Here is a 15,581-nt window from a genome sequence, read left to right as displayed (position 1 = left end):
GTATGTCTTTCACTCGATCTGGGTCCAGGCGGAGGCCTTCAGTGCTAAGAATGTGCCCGAGGTAGCGGACTTCGGGCTGCAAAAAAGTGCATTCCTTTAGGTTGAGCTTGAGGTTGTTTTCACGACAGCGTAACAACAAAAGTGACAGGTTGTTGTCATGCTCCTCTTTTGTGCGGCCCCAAAGCAATATGGCATCCATTATCACGGCTACGCACGGCAAGCCTTCCAGCATGCGATGCATAGCTGCTTGAAATATTTCTGGGGCAGACGCGATGCCGAAGGGCATTTGAAGAAACCGATAACGCCCATACGGCGTGCTAATCGTACAGAATTTGGAGCTTGATTCGGTTAGCTTAATTTGCCAGAACCCTGACGCCGCATCAAGCGTGGAAAAGTACTTGGTACCAGATAGTTGCGAGGCTGCGTCTTCTAAGGTTGGCATTCGATAATGCTCCCGCAGCAGCTCTTTGTTAAGCGCTGTACGATCCAGGCAAATTCTAACCTTGTCCTTCTTTACAACTGTTACCATATGCGCTGCAGCTCAGCCTTGACTTTGTCCTGAAGAGCTACGGGAACTCTTCTCGCCGGAACGACGACTCCCACTGAGTCTGGCTTGAGCTTCATGCCATACTCGTATTCTTTTAGCTGCCCGAGTCCTTCAAAGACGTCTGCGAAAGATTGTACTGGCGGGTACAGTTCATGCTGTAGGTCTCGCATACGGTAGATGAAGCCAAGACTTTTAGCTGCTGCACCACTCAGCGTGGCAGGGATGTCTTGATCGACAATGAAAAATGTTTGTTCTTTGGTTCTGTCATTTGCTGAAAGCATCAACTGCACTTGCGCGTGCGCATCAGGTGGGTTTCGCTGCCACCATGCAGCGACGCCATCAGTCGGGTGAACAACAACTTTATTGCAGTTGGGTTAGTGCTATATAAAAAAATGCTGTGAGCTTAACGTTGCAAGCTTGCTGAGCTTTATATGGAAATTTTGAAACATCGCTTCATGAAATTACACAACAGTTTGCACCGGTGTCTAGCTTGCATGTGATGGGATAGCCCTCGATGTACACAGTTGCGCTCCAGTCATCACTAGCGATCGCACCGACAGTCAACGTTTGTAGAAAAAAATCGTTGTCTTCTGCTCGCAGATCTCGTATTTGTTGCCTGGCGTTTTGTGGGTACTTGGATGACCTGCATACTCTAGTGAAATGGTTTAACCTTCCGCACTTTCGGCATGTTTTCCCTACCGCTGGACACATGCCACTGTGGTGCATTTGACCCCCACATTTGTAGCAACGATTTTTTCCTATTGCGACTGCATTTACTAGAGTGCCTTCACCTGATCCTGTGGCTCCACTTATTTATTTGAAGTGCTATTTGCTTTGTTCCTGCGCTCGGCACATGTCGACGGTCTTTTCGTACGTCACGTTTTCCGCTATCAATCTTTGCTGGAGGCTCCTATCTATTGTGCCCAGAATGATTCGGCTGCCCAACATGCGGTCTTCGACACTCTCGAATTCACAGTTCTTCGCTAACACACGCAGTTCTCTTAGCCACTCGTTAAATGGTTCACCTGTCCTTTGGTTTCTTGAACCAAAAAGAAATTCTTGAAATGTCAAGTTGGTCGTGGGCCTGTAGTGCTCTTCAAATTTCTTAATCAGGATTTCCACATCAATTCTGTCTTCCGCTTCCTCGAACTTGAAGCTACTGTATGCCTTTCGAGCTTCTTCGCCTATGGTAACTAGCAAACTGGCTGCTTGAACATCCTTTGGCTGTGTGTTCAACTTCGTACCAGTGGAAAACAGCAAAACTCACTTTTCCAAGTTTTCCAGGCAATCCAAGGGTCCTGTGACGCCTTCATGGGCTTCGGGGGTGGTAATAACGCTCATGCCACTGATGCGTCAGGTGGGTTTCACTGCCACCATGTAGCGACGCCATCAGTCGGGTGAACAACAACTTTATTGCAGTTGGGTTAGTGCTATATAATGAGATGCGTGACGTAAGATGTCACGGGATTACGGGTGTTATCTGATGGCTGCACGTCCAGCCGGATTACAATGACATGACACAGATGGATACAGAAGCACCCAAGGAAGACGAGGGAGCTTACATGGTGGTCACCGATCACAAGAACCGAGCTACGGGGATACCGGTGATGTTCAGACCAATCGCTGCCGAGGACTCCTTCTGGAAGGTGAATCCAAATTGCATGGCATCTGAGATAATCTCTGCTATCAATGAGAAAGTTACATCATCAAGAATCAACAGAGACGGAAGTTTTTGTGTTGGAGTACGGTCTTTGTACTCGGCAAACAAGTTGCTGCTGATCAAGAGTCAGGCTGGATTGCCTGTACATGTGATGATACCTCAGTCTTACATGAAGACCCTAGCAAAGATAAGAGATGTTCCGCTTGAATACACCAATTATGACCTACTGGAATATCTTAAAGATGCTGGAGTAATCTCTGTCACACGACAAAAGAGATGGGCAAGAAATGAAGATAAAAGTGCCACAATGCAGCCCATACGTAATGTAATACTGCAGTTTAGACATGACATGTCATTGTTTAAAAGAGTTGCTCTTGGCTTCACGGTTCACACTGTCAAGGAGTACATTGAGCCGGCAGTAAGGTGTTACAACTGCCAGAGATATGGGCATAAGGCTAAGACTTGCAGGGGAACCAAGAGATGCAAGGTATGTGCGGGCGCACATGATTACAAAGAATGCACCTAGAAACGTCAACCTAAGTGTGCCAACTGTGCTGGACCACATCCGGCGTCGTTTTCAGGCTGCTCTCGAAGCCGTTTAGCATCAGCTGCACAAAGAGAGAGAATTGTAAAAGGGTACCATAAGATACAAAGAGGTCCAGCACCCAATGCGGATATAGTCGAAGATGTTCTTGCGGCACAAAGAAATGCAAAACAGTGGCGCCACGACTCTTACTCGGAAGTATTGAAGCACTCAGCACCAAAACAACGGGTTGGCAAAGAAGTCCGGGCCCAAGAACAAGCTGAAGTGGAACTTTCTGCCGGGCCAGACACAGCCAAGGAGCCCCTGACTACCAAAGGGAAGGGTCACAGCAGCTTGCTGAGGAAAAATTCTCCAAGAAATGCGATCTCGGCGAAGACAGCCGGAGACGAGCAAGTCATCTTTGCGGCTCTTAAAGCAATTCTACGATCCCTGCCACAAACAGGTTCTTTACCAGAAGTGAAATTGCTGCTAGATGTTGAGCATGTTATCTTGTAGTAATCATGGCTACCGGACTATCTAACTGGTACAAAAGAAGTGCAATATTCCAGTGGAACTGCAATGGTATGCAGAATAAGAGTGGATATTTTCAGAAATTCGTCGCTGAGCACGGATTTCCGATTTTGTGTATTTCCGAAACAAGAGTATCCACTAACTTTCGCTTGTCCAATTATGTGGTGTACCAAGCAGAACGTCCTGCTGCATAAAGCAGAGTGATGTTGTGTGTGAGACGCGATATTCTATCGACACTTGTGGCTACTTCAAAAACAGATGCGCTGGAATTCGTTAGATGCAAGGTGAAGTTTGGTAACGTTACTGTAACTGTAGTTAGTGTTTACGTGCACCCTCAAGCAAAGGTTTCATACGCAGAGTTGGCTGCAGTGTGTAGATGTGATCATGATCCCATAATTATATGTGGTGATTTTAACGCGCACCATGAATTGTGGGGTAGTGAGCGTAGTAATGTAAGGGGATCTGCTATAGTAAAAACATGCGAAGACCATGGTTAAACTATACTAAATGATGGTTCTCCGACGTTTCTACGGGGGCATAACTACTGCAGCGTACTAGACATCACTGTGTACTCCTCTGAATTAGCGGCTGGAGCAGACTGGACTGCAGACGCTGATACAAGAGGAAGTGACCACTTGCCAGTATTCATATATCACCCAAAGTTGAAGAAAACGAGAAATAACTGCACAGCAAGAATTACAAAGTGGGCAATCTTTCGAGAACTACAGAGACAAAATCTTGAACTTTGTTCTGACGCAGAAACGTATGCATCGAAGATAAAACATTTTCTAACAAAAGTAACTCGTGCAGTAACCATTCTAGATGGGTATTCGGGTGTTGACGCTGAGTATGAGAGGCTTCGGGCAATACGACGCCGATCTGAAAGAAGATATCGCAGGTCGCGTAATTTAGAAGATTTCAAAGTTGCACAGAAAGTACATTCTGCAATGCATAACCAACTGCAGAAGCTTTCAACCAAAAGATGGCAAAATTTATGTGCCTCCATTTCTCCGTTTACCTCGGCGCCTCAACTGTGGAACATGGTACGTGCCCTCCGACAGCCAGTAGTCCACTCGAGACCACTACAGGCTCTAGCGCTGTCTCGAGGAGTTAGCAAACGTGTGATTGCCGAAGAATTTTGCGATTTATACTGAAAAATCGAGAGACCACCCAAACTAGCGAATATAAATCCTCAGCAGAATCAGCTTCGGCGGTTGTAAGAAAGTTCTCTCCGATCAGTTCTACAGATCTGGATGACAGCTTCAGACCAGAGGAGCTCCAATATGTGCCGTCTTCAGTAAAACGAACAAGTTCACCAGGAACAGATGGAGTTACACACGCTGCTTTTGCTAATTTGTGCAAAAAAGGAAAATTACACCTGTTGGACATCTATAATAAAAGTTGGCAAGAAGAAAAAGTTCCGGAAAGTTGGAACATATCAAAAGTAGTACCGTTGCTAAAGCCAGAAAAGAGCCCTATGCAGTTGGACTCGTTTAGGCCGGTTAGTTTGACAAGTTGTTTTTCAAAAGGGATGGAAAAAATGATCAATGAACGAATTTTATGGTGGCAAGACATGAAAAAACTACTACCAGAAAGCATAGCCGGCTTCAGAAGAGGTAGATGCACAATGGACTGCATTCTGGATTTGGTCACAGATGTGGAAAACCAATGAACGCAAGGAAACATCGCTGTCACTGTATTCCTTGATGTCCACTGAGCATACGACACAGTGAGTCACGTTCACGTTCTGGATGGCCTGGCGTTACAGGGATTCAAGGGCAAGATACTGCGTTGGATCGCTGACTTCCTGAATCACCGGAAATTTTTTGTAGTTACGCAGGAGGGCCCAACGTCAGATCATGTCGTCAACCAAGGAGTGCCACAGGGCAGCGTACTAAGCCCTACTCTCTTTAATGCAGTCATGACGCAGTTGCCGTATAATCTTCCACCTAACATCAGATGTTCAGTATATGCTGATGATATAGGTATATGGACGTCTTGTTCATCGTTTTTGGATGTACAACAAACTCTACAAGAAGGATTGGATAATGTAGACCATTTTCTAAAGAAAGAGGTATGGCACTGAGTTTGGCTAAAACAGCCATACTTCCGTATACATTAAAAAGACCTGGAAATTTCCAGATAATTCTGCAAAATCAGCCTATTCAAATGGTTAAAACACATAAATTCTTGGGAGTAATTTTAGACCGGAGACTAACATGGTCGCCTCATGTCCAGTCTCTTGAACAAAAAGTGAATCAGGCCATTCGAATCCTCCGGCCTCTCTGCGGGGCCAAATGGGGTGGTACTACAGAGTCGTTATTAGCCCTACATGTTGCCTGGATACGCCCCATCGTAACTTAATCACTGCCTCTGCTGTACGGACTTCCAGCTTTCACCAAAAGGAGACTTCACTTGTTATTGGCAAGGAGCTTGAGGGTATGTCTGGATTTACCACGGTCAACTTCCAGTGCTTTAGTGTATGTGGAGGCTCGAGAGCCACCTTTGGCAGTACTCCGAACTAAAGAAACCTTTCGAAATTTATTCAGAATTTTCACGCAACATGAAAGTCATTTTTTATCTGGTGCACTAACACAAAGGACAGCAACAAGACTACAGGATACCATATCATCATTTCAAGCAGTAGTACCAGAATTTAAACAATGCAAACCTTCAAAACCACCTTGGACGCTGCCACTTCTCAACGTTATCCGTGAAATAGACGGCATAGAGAAGAAAGCAGACATGGCACCTCAAGTAGCGGCACAGTTGGTACTTCATCAGCTTCATGTAATGCATAATGAAAAAACGAAGATATATACAGACGGATCATGCACTGAAGAAGCGTCAGCCTGTGCGGTCTTTATACCCGAAATTCAGAAAAAGAAGAAGTACAAATTATCGCACAAATCTTCATCGACGACAGCAGAATTGGTGGCTATCTTTGAAGCAGTTAAGCTTTTCTGCGAGAATTCTGAGCCACTAAAATGGGTGATATGCACTGATAGCAAACCTGCTCTTCAGCTAATCAGAAATGTGAGAACACCTTACAAAAATGGTGAAATAGCACAATGTATTGCAGAAACTGTGGAATATGCCTCATCGCATGGTCACAACATCGTATTCCCATGGATACGCAGCCACATTAGAATAAAGGGAAATGAAGAGGCTGATAGCCTCGCGAAGAAAGCATTGAAGGAAGGACGGGATTGCGCAATCCCTATGTCTAGGGCGGATATTCGACATTTTATATCGCAAGGAGCTAACCATTGTTCGATGGAGAAGTGGTTTGAGAGCCCTAAATCAAAGGAAACAGTACTTTATGAAGTTGATTCACATAGAAAATTTTCCATAGCTACAGACCTCCCACGACACCTAGAGACATTAATCCACCGACTTCGATTGGAAGTAGCATACACAAACAGCTTCCTCACAAGATACATCGATCCAACTCACCGGAATGCCATTGTGGTCATGCAGAAGAAATTGCTCGCCATATTCTTTTGGAGTGCGTTAAATACGCGAATGAAAGAGAAAAATTAAAGAACAAATTAGCAAGTTTGGACAGACGGCCCCTCACAATAAAGAAACTACTTGGACCATGGCCTGAGATGCATCTCCAGAAAAAGGCAATAATCTTCCTGGCAGACTTTTTAGTGGAGACCGGACTGGACAAGCGCCTATGATAGACAGCCAGAGATGGGTATACATAAAATGTGGTCATGTATATACTGACAGTAGAATAGTAAGGTGTGCGTGTAAATAGTTTATGACTGTGTGAACTACGCTAAGAAAACTGCATATTGGCATGATCTTTGAACTGGTTTCAGTGTGCTATTATGTTTTTTTCTTTTCCGTATTGTTAGTTTTTGGTTACTGTTGCGTATTATTATTTTATATTTCGCTGCAAAACTTTGTGATATGGAGTAGCCGAGGCAATAGGCACCTCAACCTCTACACAGCAAAACTGTTAAAACAGAACAGAACAGAACAGAACAGAAACTTAGATAATTTTTCTCGCACACGGTGCCCCCATATTTGTGATACCAGCTATCACGGCACGTGACGAATGACACATGAAGGTTCCACCGCCAATGGTGGCATTTTTGTATTTTGTGTTTAGCAACCCCAGTTTAGTTATTGTCTGAAAATCTTAGAAAATGTCTGCAGCAAACAGTAAATGCTGAATTGACAGTAAGCGATCGTCTTCGCCGTCTCTCTCTCATATTTCTAGTTCACATAGCTTCAAAACCCCGAACCACTACTCGTCCTCGGGAAAGATCGCCTTGTCTCATGCCCTGACTTGTGTGTTGCGTTGACAAATATCGGTTATTACATCTTCTTGCTTCTCCAATAGATGGCGTGAAGCAACATTCAACGTCTGGCCTGTTGACGCTCAGGGGCTGTACACGTTTCACACGTATCGCACGATAAACTAATGATGTTGGAGAGCGTACGCAGCGCGCAGCACGTTGCAGACGTACAGCCTTGGGTACACTAAACTAAAACTTTTTCATTTTTTTTTAATTTAGAGGGACATAAAATTTACGCCCTCGTTTCAACACATCCTGACCTGGCAGATTGCAGTACAGTGAACGGTACGACGGAGGTGAAAAAAAAACGCAGAAAAAAGCAGCTGTCCTTCGTTCATAGTGAGAGTATTGTTCTGGCAGACCTGATGCCTTGAAGGGGTGTGCGAGGAATTACTATTGAGCTGCCATTCTGCAATAGGATCCCATGCTACGTGACGCCAAAACCAGCAAAAAAAAAAAGCGTTGCACATTTGCCTCAATGGCAACAGGTGGCGCTGACTGAAGTTCCACGTTAAGATGCGCTTATATACCGTATATTATTGGTATAGAGATGACCACCCCCGTAGACCAGTGGGAGAGCATAGGACGCGTTATTCGAAGGTCGCAGGTTCGTATCCTGCTGGAGGCAAGTCACCTTTTCGTCCGCTTTTCTTTCTTCACATTTTACATCACAATGGCTTCTAATGCCGGCCCCTGAACATTTCCTGGCATCATTATTTCTTGGTTCTTACTACTACTGCTACTTTCTTCGCTGTTACGCAGGGCTTAATCTCCAATTCTTGACTTTTACTCGATGGTGGTTTACCCTCACTAGGTCGACCAGTAAGATCATCAAACGTTGACATCGGTGCTAGAGAGTCTGCGGAATTTTGTCGAACAGCAGTCGCATGTCCATTTCTGTCTTTATTATTCTGAATGCAGGCTGTCTGGCCTGTCCCGGGTCATGTCATTGCATGTTCAACACTGAGGAGAGTGTAAGTGCCCCGGCGACTCAAATGTCAAAAACGTCGAGGTCTCTACTTGGCTGGTTTGGCATAGTTGATGATGTCGCATGATCGTGGTCATGACTGTGGACGCATCGCATAGACGGCCAAGTCCCGTACCCCTATGACGCGGAACTGACAGGGGTGGTAGGTGTGGGCGCTTTCTTCACATTCGAAACAGAGCGGAAGGTGATCGTAGGTGGGGCCATATTTCAGTCTTCCGAAGGGCTGAGAAATGGGTGGTACAGCGGTTTTAACGTGTGCCTTGTGTTTAATGACGACTGATATTTTTTACAAAGCTATGTTCCGTGATACAGGCAATGCGATGAACAAATTACATTAAATAGTTGTGTATTTATTGCTTTTTCTGGCAAGGAATAACTGGCCCTCCTCCTCCTTCACTTTCAAACTCTGGGTTTGGGTGGCTTCTCGCTCTGATGCTTTGGACATTTTTGTTGACGTTGCCGCCTCGTTCCAGTCTGAGTCACAGCATCGCTCTTTAATCAATCTCAACCTGTCAAGTGAACGTCAATAATGACATACAATGACATTTTATAATAAAACATGCTATAGATAGTTGTCGACTTTTCAACAATGCTCTTGTGCCCAGTGTTACAATAGATGCAACATTCTCTTTGCAGCTATGCCAAGCGACGGTCCTCGGTATTCGCCGTCGCTGCGTCACCAACGTAATCGGCCTGTACACCCGGACTCAGGGCTCATGGACGCGGTGCAGATATGGGACGAAGGGGCACTGCTGCTGCTTATGAAATGGTAGGTCAAACAGCCTTTTGATGCTGCCTTTTGTTACTTCTAAGCTTTCTAATATCCCACCAGAAATTTGAAAGCGCAGAGCTTTAATGGGAGCTCATTCATTCATTTATCTATAGGGCTATATGCGCTCAGATGGCACTGCTTTGCCTAGTTACATTTCGGAATAGTGCAAAGAACAGTCATGTGCCCATGCTCTGTGTAGGACCTGTGATGACCGTGCTTCGATCACGGAAGCACAGTACCTCCTCGTGAATTTTCGGTGCTATATTATACTTTCATTTAAAAATTTAGGAATTCTCGAGGTACTATTCTTACTCTGTCGACATGAAGTCTATTTTATGGAACCCCGGTAGGACTCTTGAATTGTAATTCACCTGCACTCGAGACTTCCTTCGGTAGAGTGGTTATGGAAATAAAAACATTGCGACGGAAAACAAAACACTTTCTGAGCATGGTGAGAAAACGCTGCCGATCGGTAGAGGGTCCAGACAACACGTGAACCAAATATTATACAGCACGCGGCCTGGAATTCACAATAAATTACCTAAGTCACCTATAATTGCCTTCTCTTCGCTAGACAAATCACGTTATGTGTCCAGAAATGACACTTCGATGACCAATCTATCAACCATTGGCTGATTTGAACATGGCGCGCTCGCTCGTTACAGAGATCACAGTGGGAGGCTTCTACTTGCCTACGCGTGCGTGTGCGATCACACCGAAACGGCCGCGCATTTGAAAAAAAAATGCTCAAATTTGTGAGGCGCACGAGACATTTTTCTGTGGCCCTGTCATCCCTCGCTTCTTAGCTTCCAGCGCTTTCGTCGGGGCGAGAGACGAGAGAATGCAATTGCAGCATGCGACAAACCTTTGTAACATCACTCGCAGTGGACGGATTCTTAAAGCATTTGCGGCGTTGAACTCGTGAAGCAATAAGCTCTTCCAGCGCTTTCATTTCATCCCTACTTAAAACGGTGTTTTATGGCCCCTTTAACAAACGCTTCAAAGCAGTAGATTGATAGACTGTGAGCTTTGTTTTAAATGCGAATACATTTTTTAGTCGGGGCATGTCAGACGTCTGTCGGTGTCCACGCACCAGCAGTTGTTATCTCTCCGCTCTCACTCCTTCTCTCATAGCAACAGCTGCGGGCGCGAGCGTTTATCCCCGCCGCTTCAACCGGAGCAGGTGGTGCGGGCGGAATAGGGGAAAGTGAGTGGAGAAGAAAAGCGTGCGCTTTCGCTTGTGAGGGCACTCGCATCGCGGGAGCTCGGCGGAGCTCACGCTTGGGTAGAGAGTGTAGGAGAGATTACGTGCATGCTTCACCGGTGCATGCGTCTCGCTGTTTGCTCTCTGTCCTCCCTGTGCCCCACTTTCCAGTCCGACCGCTCTTGCATATACATAAACGTAGTGAAGAGCACACCTCACTCTCCACCATATATGGGCTAGTGTCACGGTAATTGTCGTGGTCAACGAGACGATTCGCTCATGGAGACAAAAACGACTGTATCAAAAAAATGCCTCCACATCTCCGAAGGAAATTGTGAGGAAATGCAAAGGCATTTAATTCTTGCGCCGAGAGTAACAAACGTAGTAGTTTTATTAGCAAAAATAATACATATACATATATATAGAAATTGAGAAAATTCAAAGGCATTCAATTCTTGCGCCGAGAGTAACAAGCGTAGTAGTTTTAATAGCAAAAATAATATATATATATATATATATATATATATATATATATATATATATATATATATATATATATATATATATAATTAGGAATAAAGGAGCACACCTACGAAAATTGAATAGTTGTTTACGTTTTGGCCGTGGCACGGCCTTCGTCAGGATTAACAGAAATACGAGTATGTGGCCGCTTTTATGGGCAGGCATGAACACGTCAGTACAAAACACGTGCGATCAGCATGTGAGTGTCAGCATGTGGTGTCAGCATGTCCGCATGTGGTGTCAGCATGAGTGTCAGCATGTGAGTGTGAGCGTATTGTATTACATTTTTTATTGGTTTTTAGTGTAGTCACGGCTGTTTCAAAGAATTTTTGTGACACTCACATGCTGATCGCACGTCTTTTGTACTGACGTGTTCATGCCTGCCCATAAAAGCGGCCACATACTCGTATTTCTGTCAATCCTGACAAGGGCGTGCCACGGCCGAAACGTAGCGTAAACAACTATCAAATTTTCGTAGGTGTGCTCCTTTATTCCTAATTATATTTGCACCGGACCCACAAAATTTCTTTTCTGAATCATATATATATATATATATATATATATATATATATATATATATATATATATATATATATATATATATATATATATATATATATATATATATATATATATATTGCCTGTTCTATTGTTTGTATGGCGACCATAGTGACTTCTTCAGTTTTTTCGGTGATCTTTTAATATTTCTATGCGCACGGAAATAGGTGCGCATGATATTTGTTCTGCCACACATGTCACCCTAGTTTCTCGTGTCTCTTTCGCGGCTTGATGATCATTTTACTGGTTTCCATGTTTAACTGAGGATACGACTACCTGAGCGTATGTGCTTTGACTTACAGCACTTGTCACTTGAGGTGACACTTGAAAACGTGTTGTCACTGATGTTTGTATTGAAACTTCTGACTTTTTTTGTAACATATCAGTGGCCCTTAAAAGTGGCATATGCCTTGTTCCCTTTTCATTTTTTAACCAAGGCCGTGCCACGGCCAAAACAAAAAATCGATAAAGAAATTGCTTGCTTTCTCGTACGTGCACCAGCTTCTTTTCTTGTACGTACCAGACCCACTGAAGTTTCCCAGCGAATATTGACGACTATGCGTTCTGGAAAAGTCACGATGAAGAGCATCTCATAGAAGCTCCCCAAAACGCCCGTACCCACTGTGCCATTGGGCAATTTCCAAACCAAGTATCTGACAACTCTGTCCGACAACACAGTTACCACCCTGAGCATAGAGTCCCCCTACAATTTTTTCATTGTTGTCTTCTTCGTGATATGCTCCTCCTGCGAACAAATTAGGAGACGAGCTCCTTGCAGACCAGCCCTTCTGTTGCATCCTAGTTCCCCACCTTCTCCTTCAGGCCCCCTTAATTTGGGCCCTACATTTCGCATCACGCGTCCCAGACATAAAGGTGGCACTTGACCAGTTCATCGACGACCTAATCATACGTAAGGTCCGTGCATGTCATTGCGCAGCGAGAAATAAACGAAATGGTTCTTATGGGAGCAAGCTCACTGGCAGTGATGTTCCGTACCACGCCGAAGGACTCACGTTCGGAGGCAAGAAAATTCTCTATTTCGGTTATTTTTCCCTACAAACGTTGACGAAATTTCCAGCATCTTTCCCTGCACAAGAGCACTAATTTCCACCCACCCACCCCTTCACGCACACACATACTATAAGTACATATATATGTAAGTACTGGAGAGTTTTGAGAATATGAGTAGCCTCTTCACTGCCACACAAAAAAAGCATGACTTTAATTTTCATATACTGTTAATACACTGCGCATTGCGGACTTCAAGTCTACCATCGAAACTGAACTTGAAGTCGCTCCACTTAACTATCAAAAACAAATATCAAAGGCTATGCTTACGTGGTGCATGGGTGAAAACCGATTACAGCAGATGAAGACGCACTGGGATCGCTAATTATCGGCGGTCACAGAAGAATATGAACAATCCTGAAATTCCCTGCAACATCACAAAGCTTCCCTTTTTCCCTTTGGCTGAAAATGACAGACGAAAATTCTTCAAAAAAAAGAAAATTCCTGGCATGGAACATCACTGCTCACAGAGTCCCTTATGCCATTGCCTAAGCCAACTCTAAAGGGAAAGCCACCTTTTTTTTCTTGTTCGAGTCCTTGTAGTGATTCTACCCTGCACTTTAGGAATGGATGCATTGCAAGCTTTCCGCACGCACCCCCCTTTGTTTGGTACTGACTCCATGATCTTTGACCAAGCGAGGATGCATTGTGAGAGCTTCATAATGTGACTTTCCAGTGTGGCGTCATGATGACGTCAAGAAGTTTGATGATGTGTGACACACATCCATGAATGACGTCATCGCGTGCTGAGAATCTTTCCCGCTCCTAATGTTGATGCTACCGTTGGTCAGTTATAGCAGCCGTTGAGGTATCTGAAGTGTCTGCCCTAATTGGGTTCGGCAACACTTCTTTTACAATTCATGAATTCAAGTTCACTAAAGGAAGTTATCGCCCCACCAAATGACCACCGCAAAATTTTCTTAGAATCCGCCCAGTAAGAATGGAGTTTCGAAAATTCGTAGCACACTGCAATTATTTTTTTCTTCTCTCTTCTGGAGGAAAGCACTTGAAGCTAAGCAGGCAGGGATGGTATGAGGGAGCAAAATACTTCGTTTGCGCATCTTGACCTTGAGTACTTCTTTCTTTTTTTTTCGAAAGCGTGCTTCTTTGGTGTTATTGCGCGTGCACACGCGGACAAGTCACAGCTTCCCACGGCAGCCTCAGCAACTCCCGAGCGCGCCATGCTCAAATAAGCTGATGGCGCAATTCCTGACCTTGTGATGCAGCAATTTCAGACTATGCAGCATCCTTTGTAGAAAGAAGGGACAGTGATTTTCAGCTGACTTTAAGAATTCACGGTAAATAACGAGCCACTTGCTGCGTTATAATACTTGGCTCACGAAAGCTTCGACTGCCGATCGGCAGCGTTTTCTTACCCTGCCCAAAATGTATTGCAGGGTCCTTTAAAAACTGAAAACCTGCTCAGTTCCTGACCTTCTGCCGTTGTATATACACCAGTTAAAAATAAATATCTGGATATGTTGACCATCTCGATCACATTACGAAGAACGATGTGCGTGGTCTTCGAGGTGTAGATGACGCACTCGGCTTCTTTAGAGCGCCAGATGTTTTTCCTCGGTACAGCGTTTTTGGGAAACTGATGTGGACGCCCAAGACGTAGCGAAGCAGAAAGGGCTTGTACGGCAGCAGCGCTTTACGCCACACCGCCTATGAGCTGTACTCTGTGTGTGTATGGGGGACATAATCACGCCAAACTTCCCAGCGAGTTCGGCGCATGTTTGACGACTACATGAGTTGTAACTAAAATGAAGCACTGCTAGCTGTTTTAATTCACAACAATAAATGTTATAGTGAATTGGAAACAGTGAAAACACTAAAACAGGGAAATGAGGGAGAGAAAACTTTTTGTTACGTAGTAGCTTCCCGCTTTCTCAGATTAGCATTTAAGTGATACTAGTCAGAAAAATTTCTTTGAGAAAATATTTTCTCGTGTCACTGGAATTTAGGTTCGCATAGCAAGTAAAAGAAGTTTTGTAAAGTGCTCAAAGTTCAGTAGTATTAGTCAAATTTTTTCGTCATGTCCCTCCAGAATATTTTGCCAAAATGTTCTCTCCGTGCATAATTTTTCGTAATATTGCACTAAATGTGAACATTATCGTATGGAAGGCTTATTTTGCGTTAAAACATTTTCATACCCCTCAAGTTTGTATTTCTTTCTGTAAAAGAAATCCCAGATTTGGGAAAATCTTCATTTGGAAGCTCATGTACGCGAAATATACAACACGACGCACTGCTATTGAAAATGAAGTGTATGCCTCAAACAAAGGCCAACACATACATGTTCTTATATTGCCAACATTGCCATTTTTAAAGTTTATTATTCCCATTTTTAAAGTTCAATGGGAAACTTTAATGAGCCAGTCTCCATGTGACCAAATGGCGCTAATATTGTGCGTGCATCGTGTAAAATGTGCCCATCTCTGCAATGCTGTTGACTGCCGAATATATTTACAAAAATACCCTTCAAAATATTCCATAAAAAAATACTGCTTGACGTCAACTATATAAATAACTTGATTTGATCAGACCACTGCTGATTTGTTGGGTAACCATCTCATCCCTTCCTGCTTCATAGAAAAGGTTCATTCAAATGTTGTTACATATCTCGACTTGTCACACTATGCGACATAGACACTGTACGCAAAGCTTGCGAGCATTGTTGACACATGACACATGCGCAACGCAAAGCTTTGTGTGCGATGTTCCAAAGTTATCTAACATCTCGTAGTAATTAAAACACATGCTTTATTTCTCTATATTGGCAGAACCCAGCCTTGTAGGGCTTAAGCGATATGTTCGTACTTGTAAAAGACGCGCTTTCCGTAATGTTATGTGGTCGCCTTGCAATAACTGCGACAGATGGCGCTACGCATC

The 15,581-nt window shown here is 44.1% G+C and overlaps 1 protein-coding gene across 2 annotated transcripts in view; it reads left to right on the top strand.

Moving 5' to 3' along the window:
* LOC119163098 (salivary peroxidase/catechol oxidase) overlaps positions 1 to 15,581 on the top strand; it is a 186,440-nt gene that overhangs the window by 24,182 nt on the left and 146,677 nt on the right. For both annotated transcript variants that reach the window (XM_075874229.1, XM_037415031.2), the window contains exon 2: positions 9,199 to 9,331. In XM_075874229.1, the coding sequence (XP_075730344.1) occupies positions 9,199 to 9,331 (133 nt within the window). The remainder of the gene's footprint in view (positions 1 to 9,198; positions 9,332 to 15,581) is intronic.

Source organism: Rhipicephalus microplus, chromosome 9, assembly GCF_043290135.1.
Source record: "Rhipicephalus microplus isolate Deutch F79 chromosome 9, USDA_Rmic, whole genome shotgun sequence".
Lineage (NCBI taxonomy): Eukaryota > Metazoa > Arthropoda > Arachnida > Ixodida > Ixodidae > Rhipicephalus > Rhipicephalus microplus.
The sequence above is the reverse complement of the archived record's forward strand: the minus strand, read 5'-3'. Positions and strand labels throughout refer to the sequence as shown.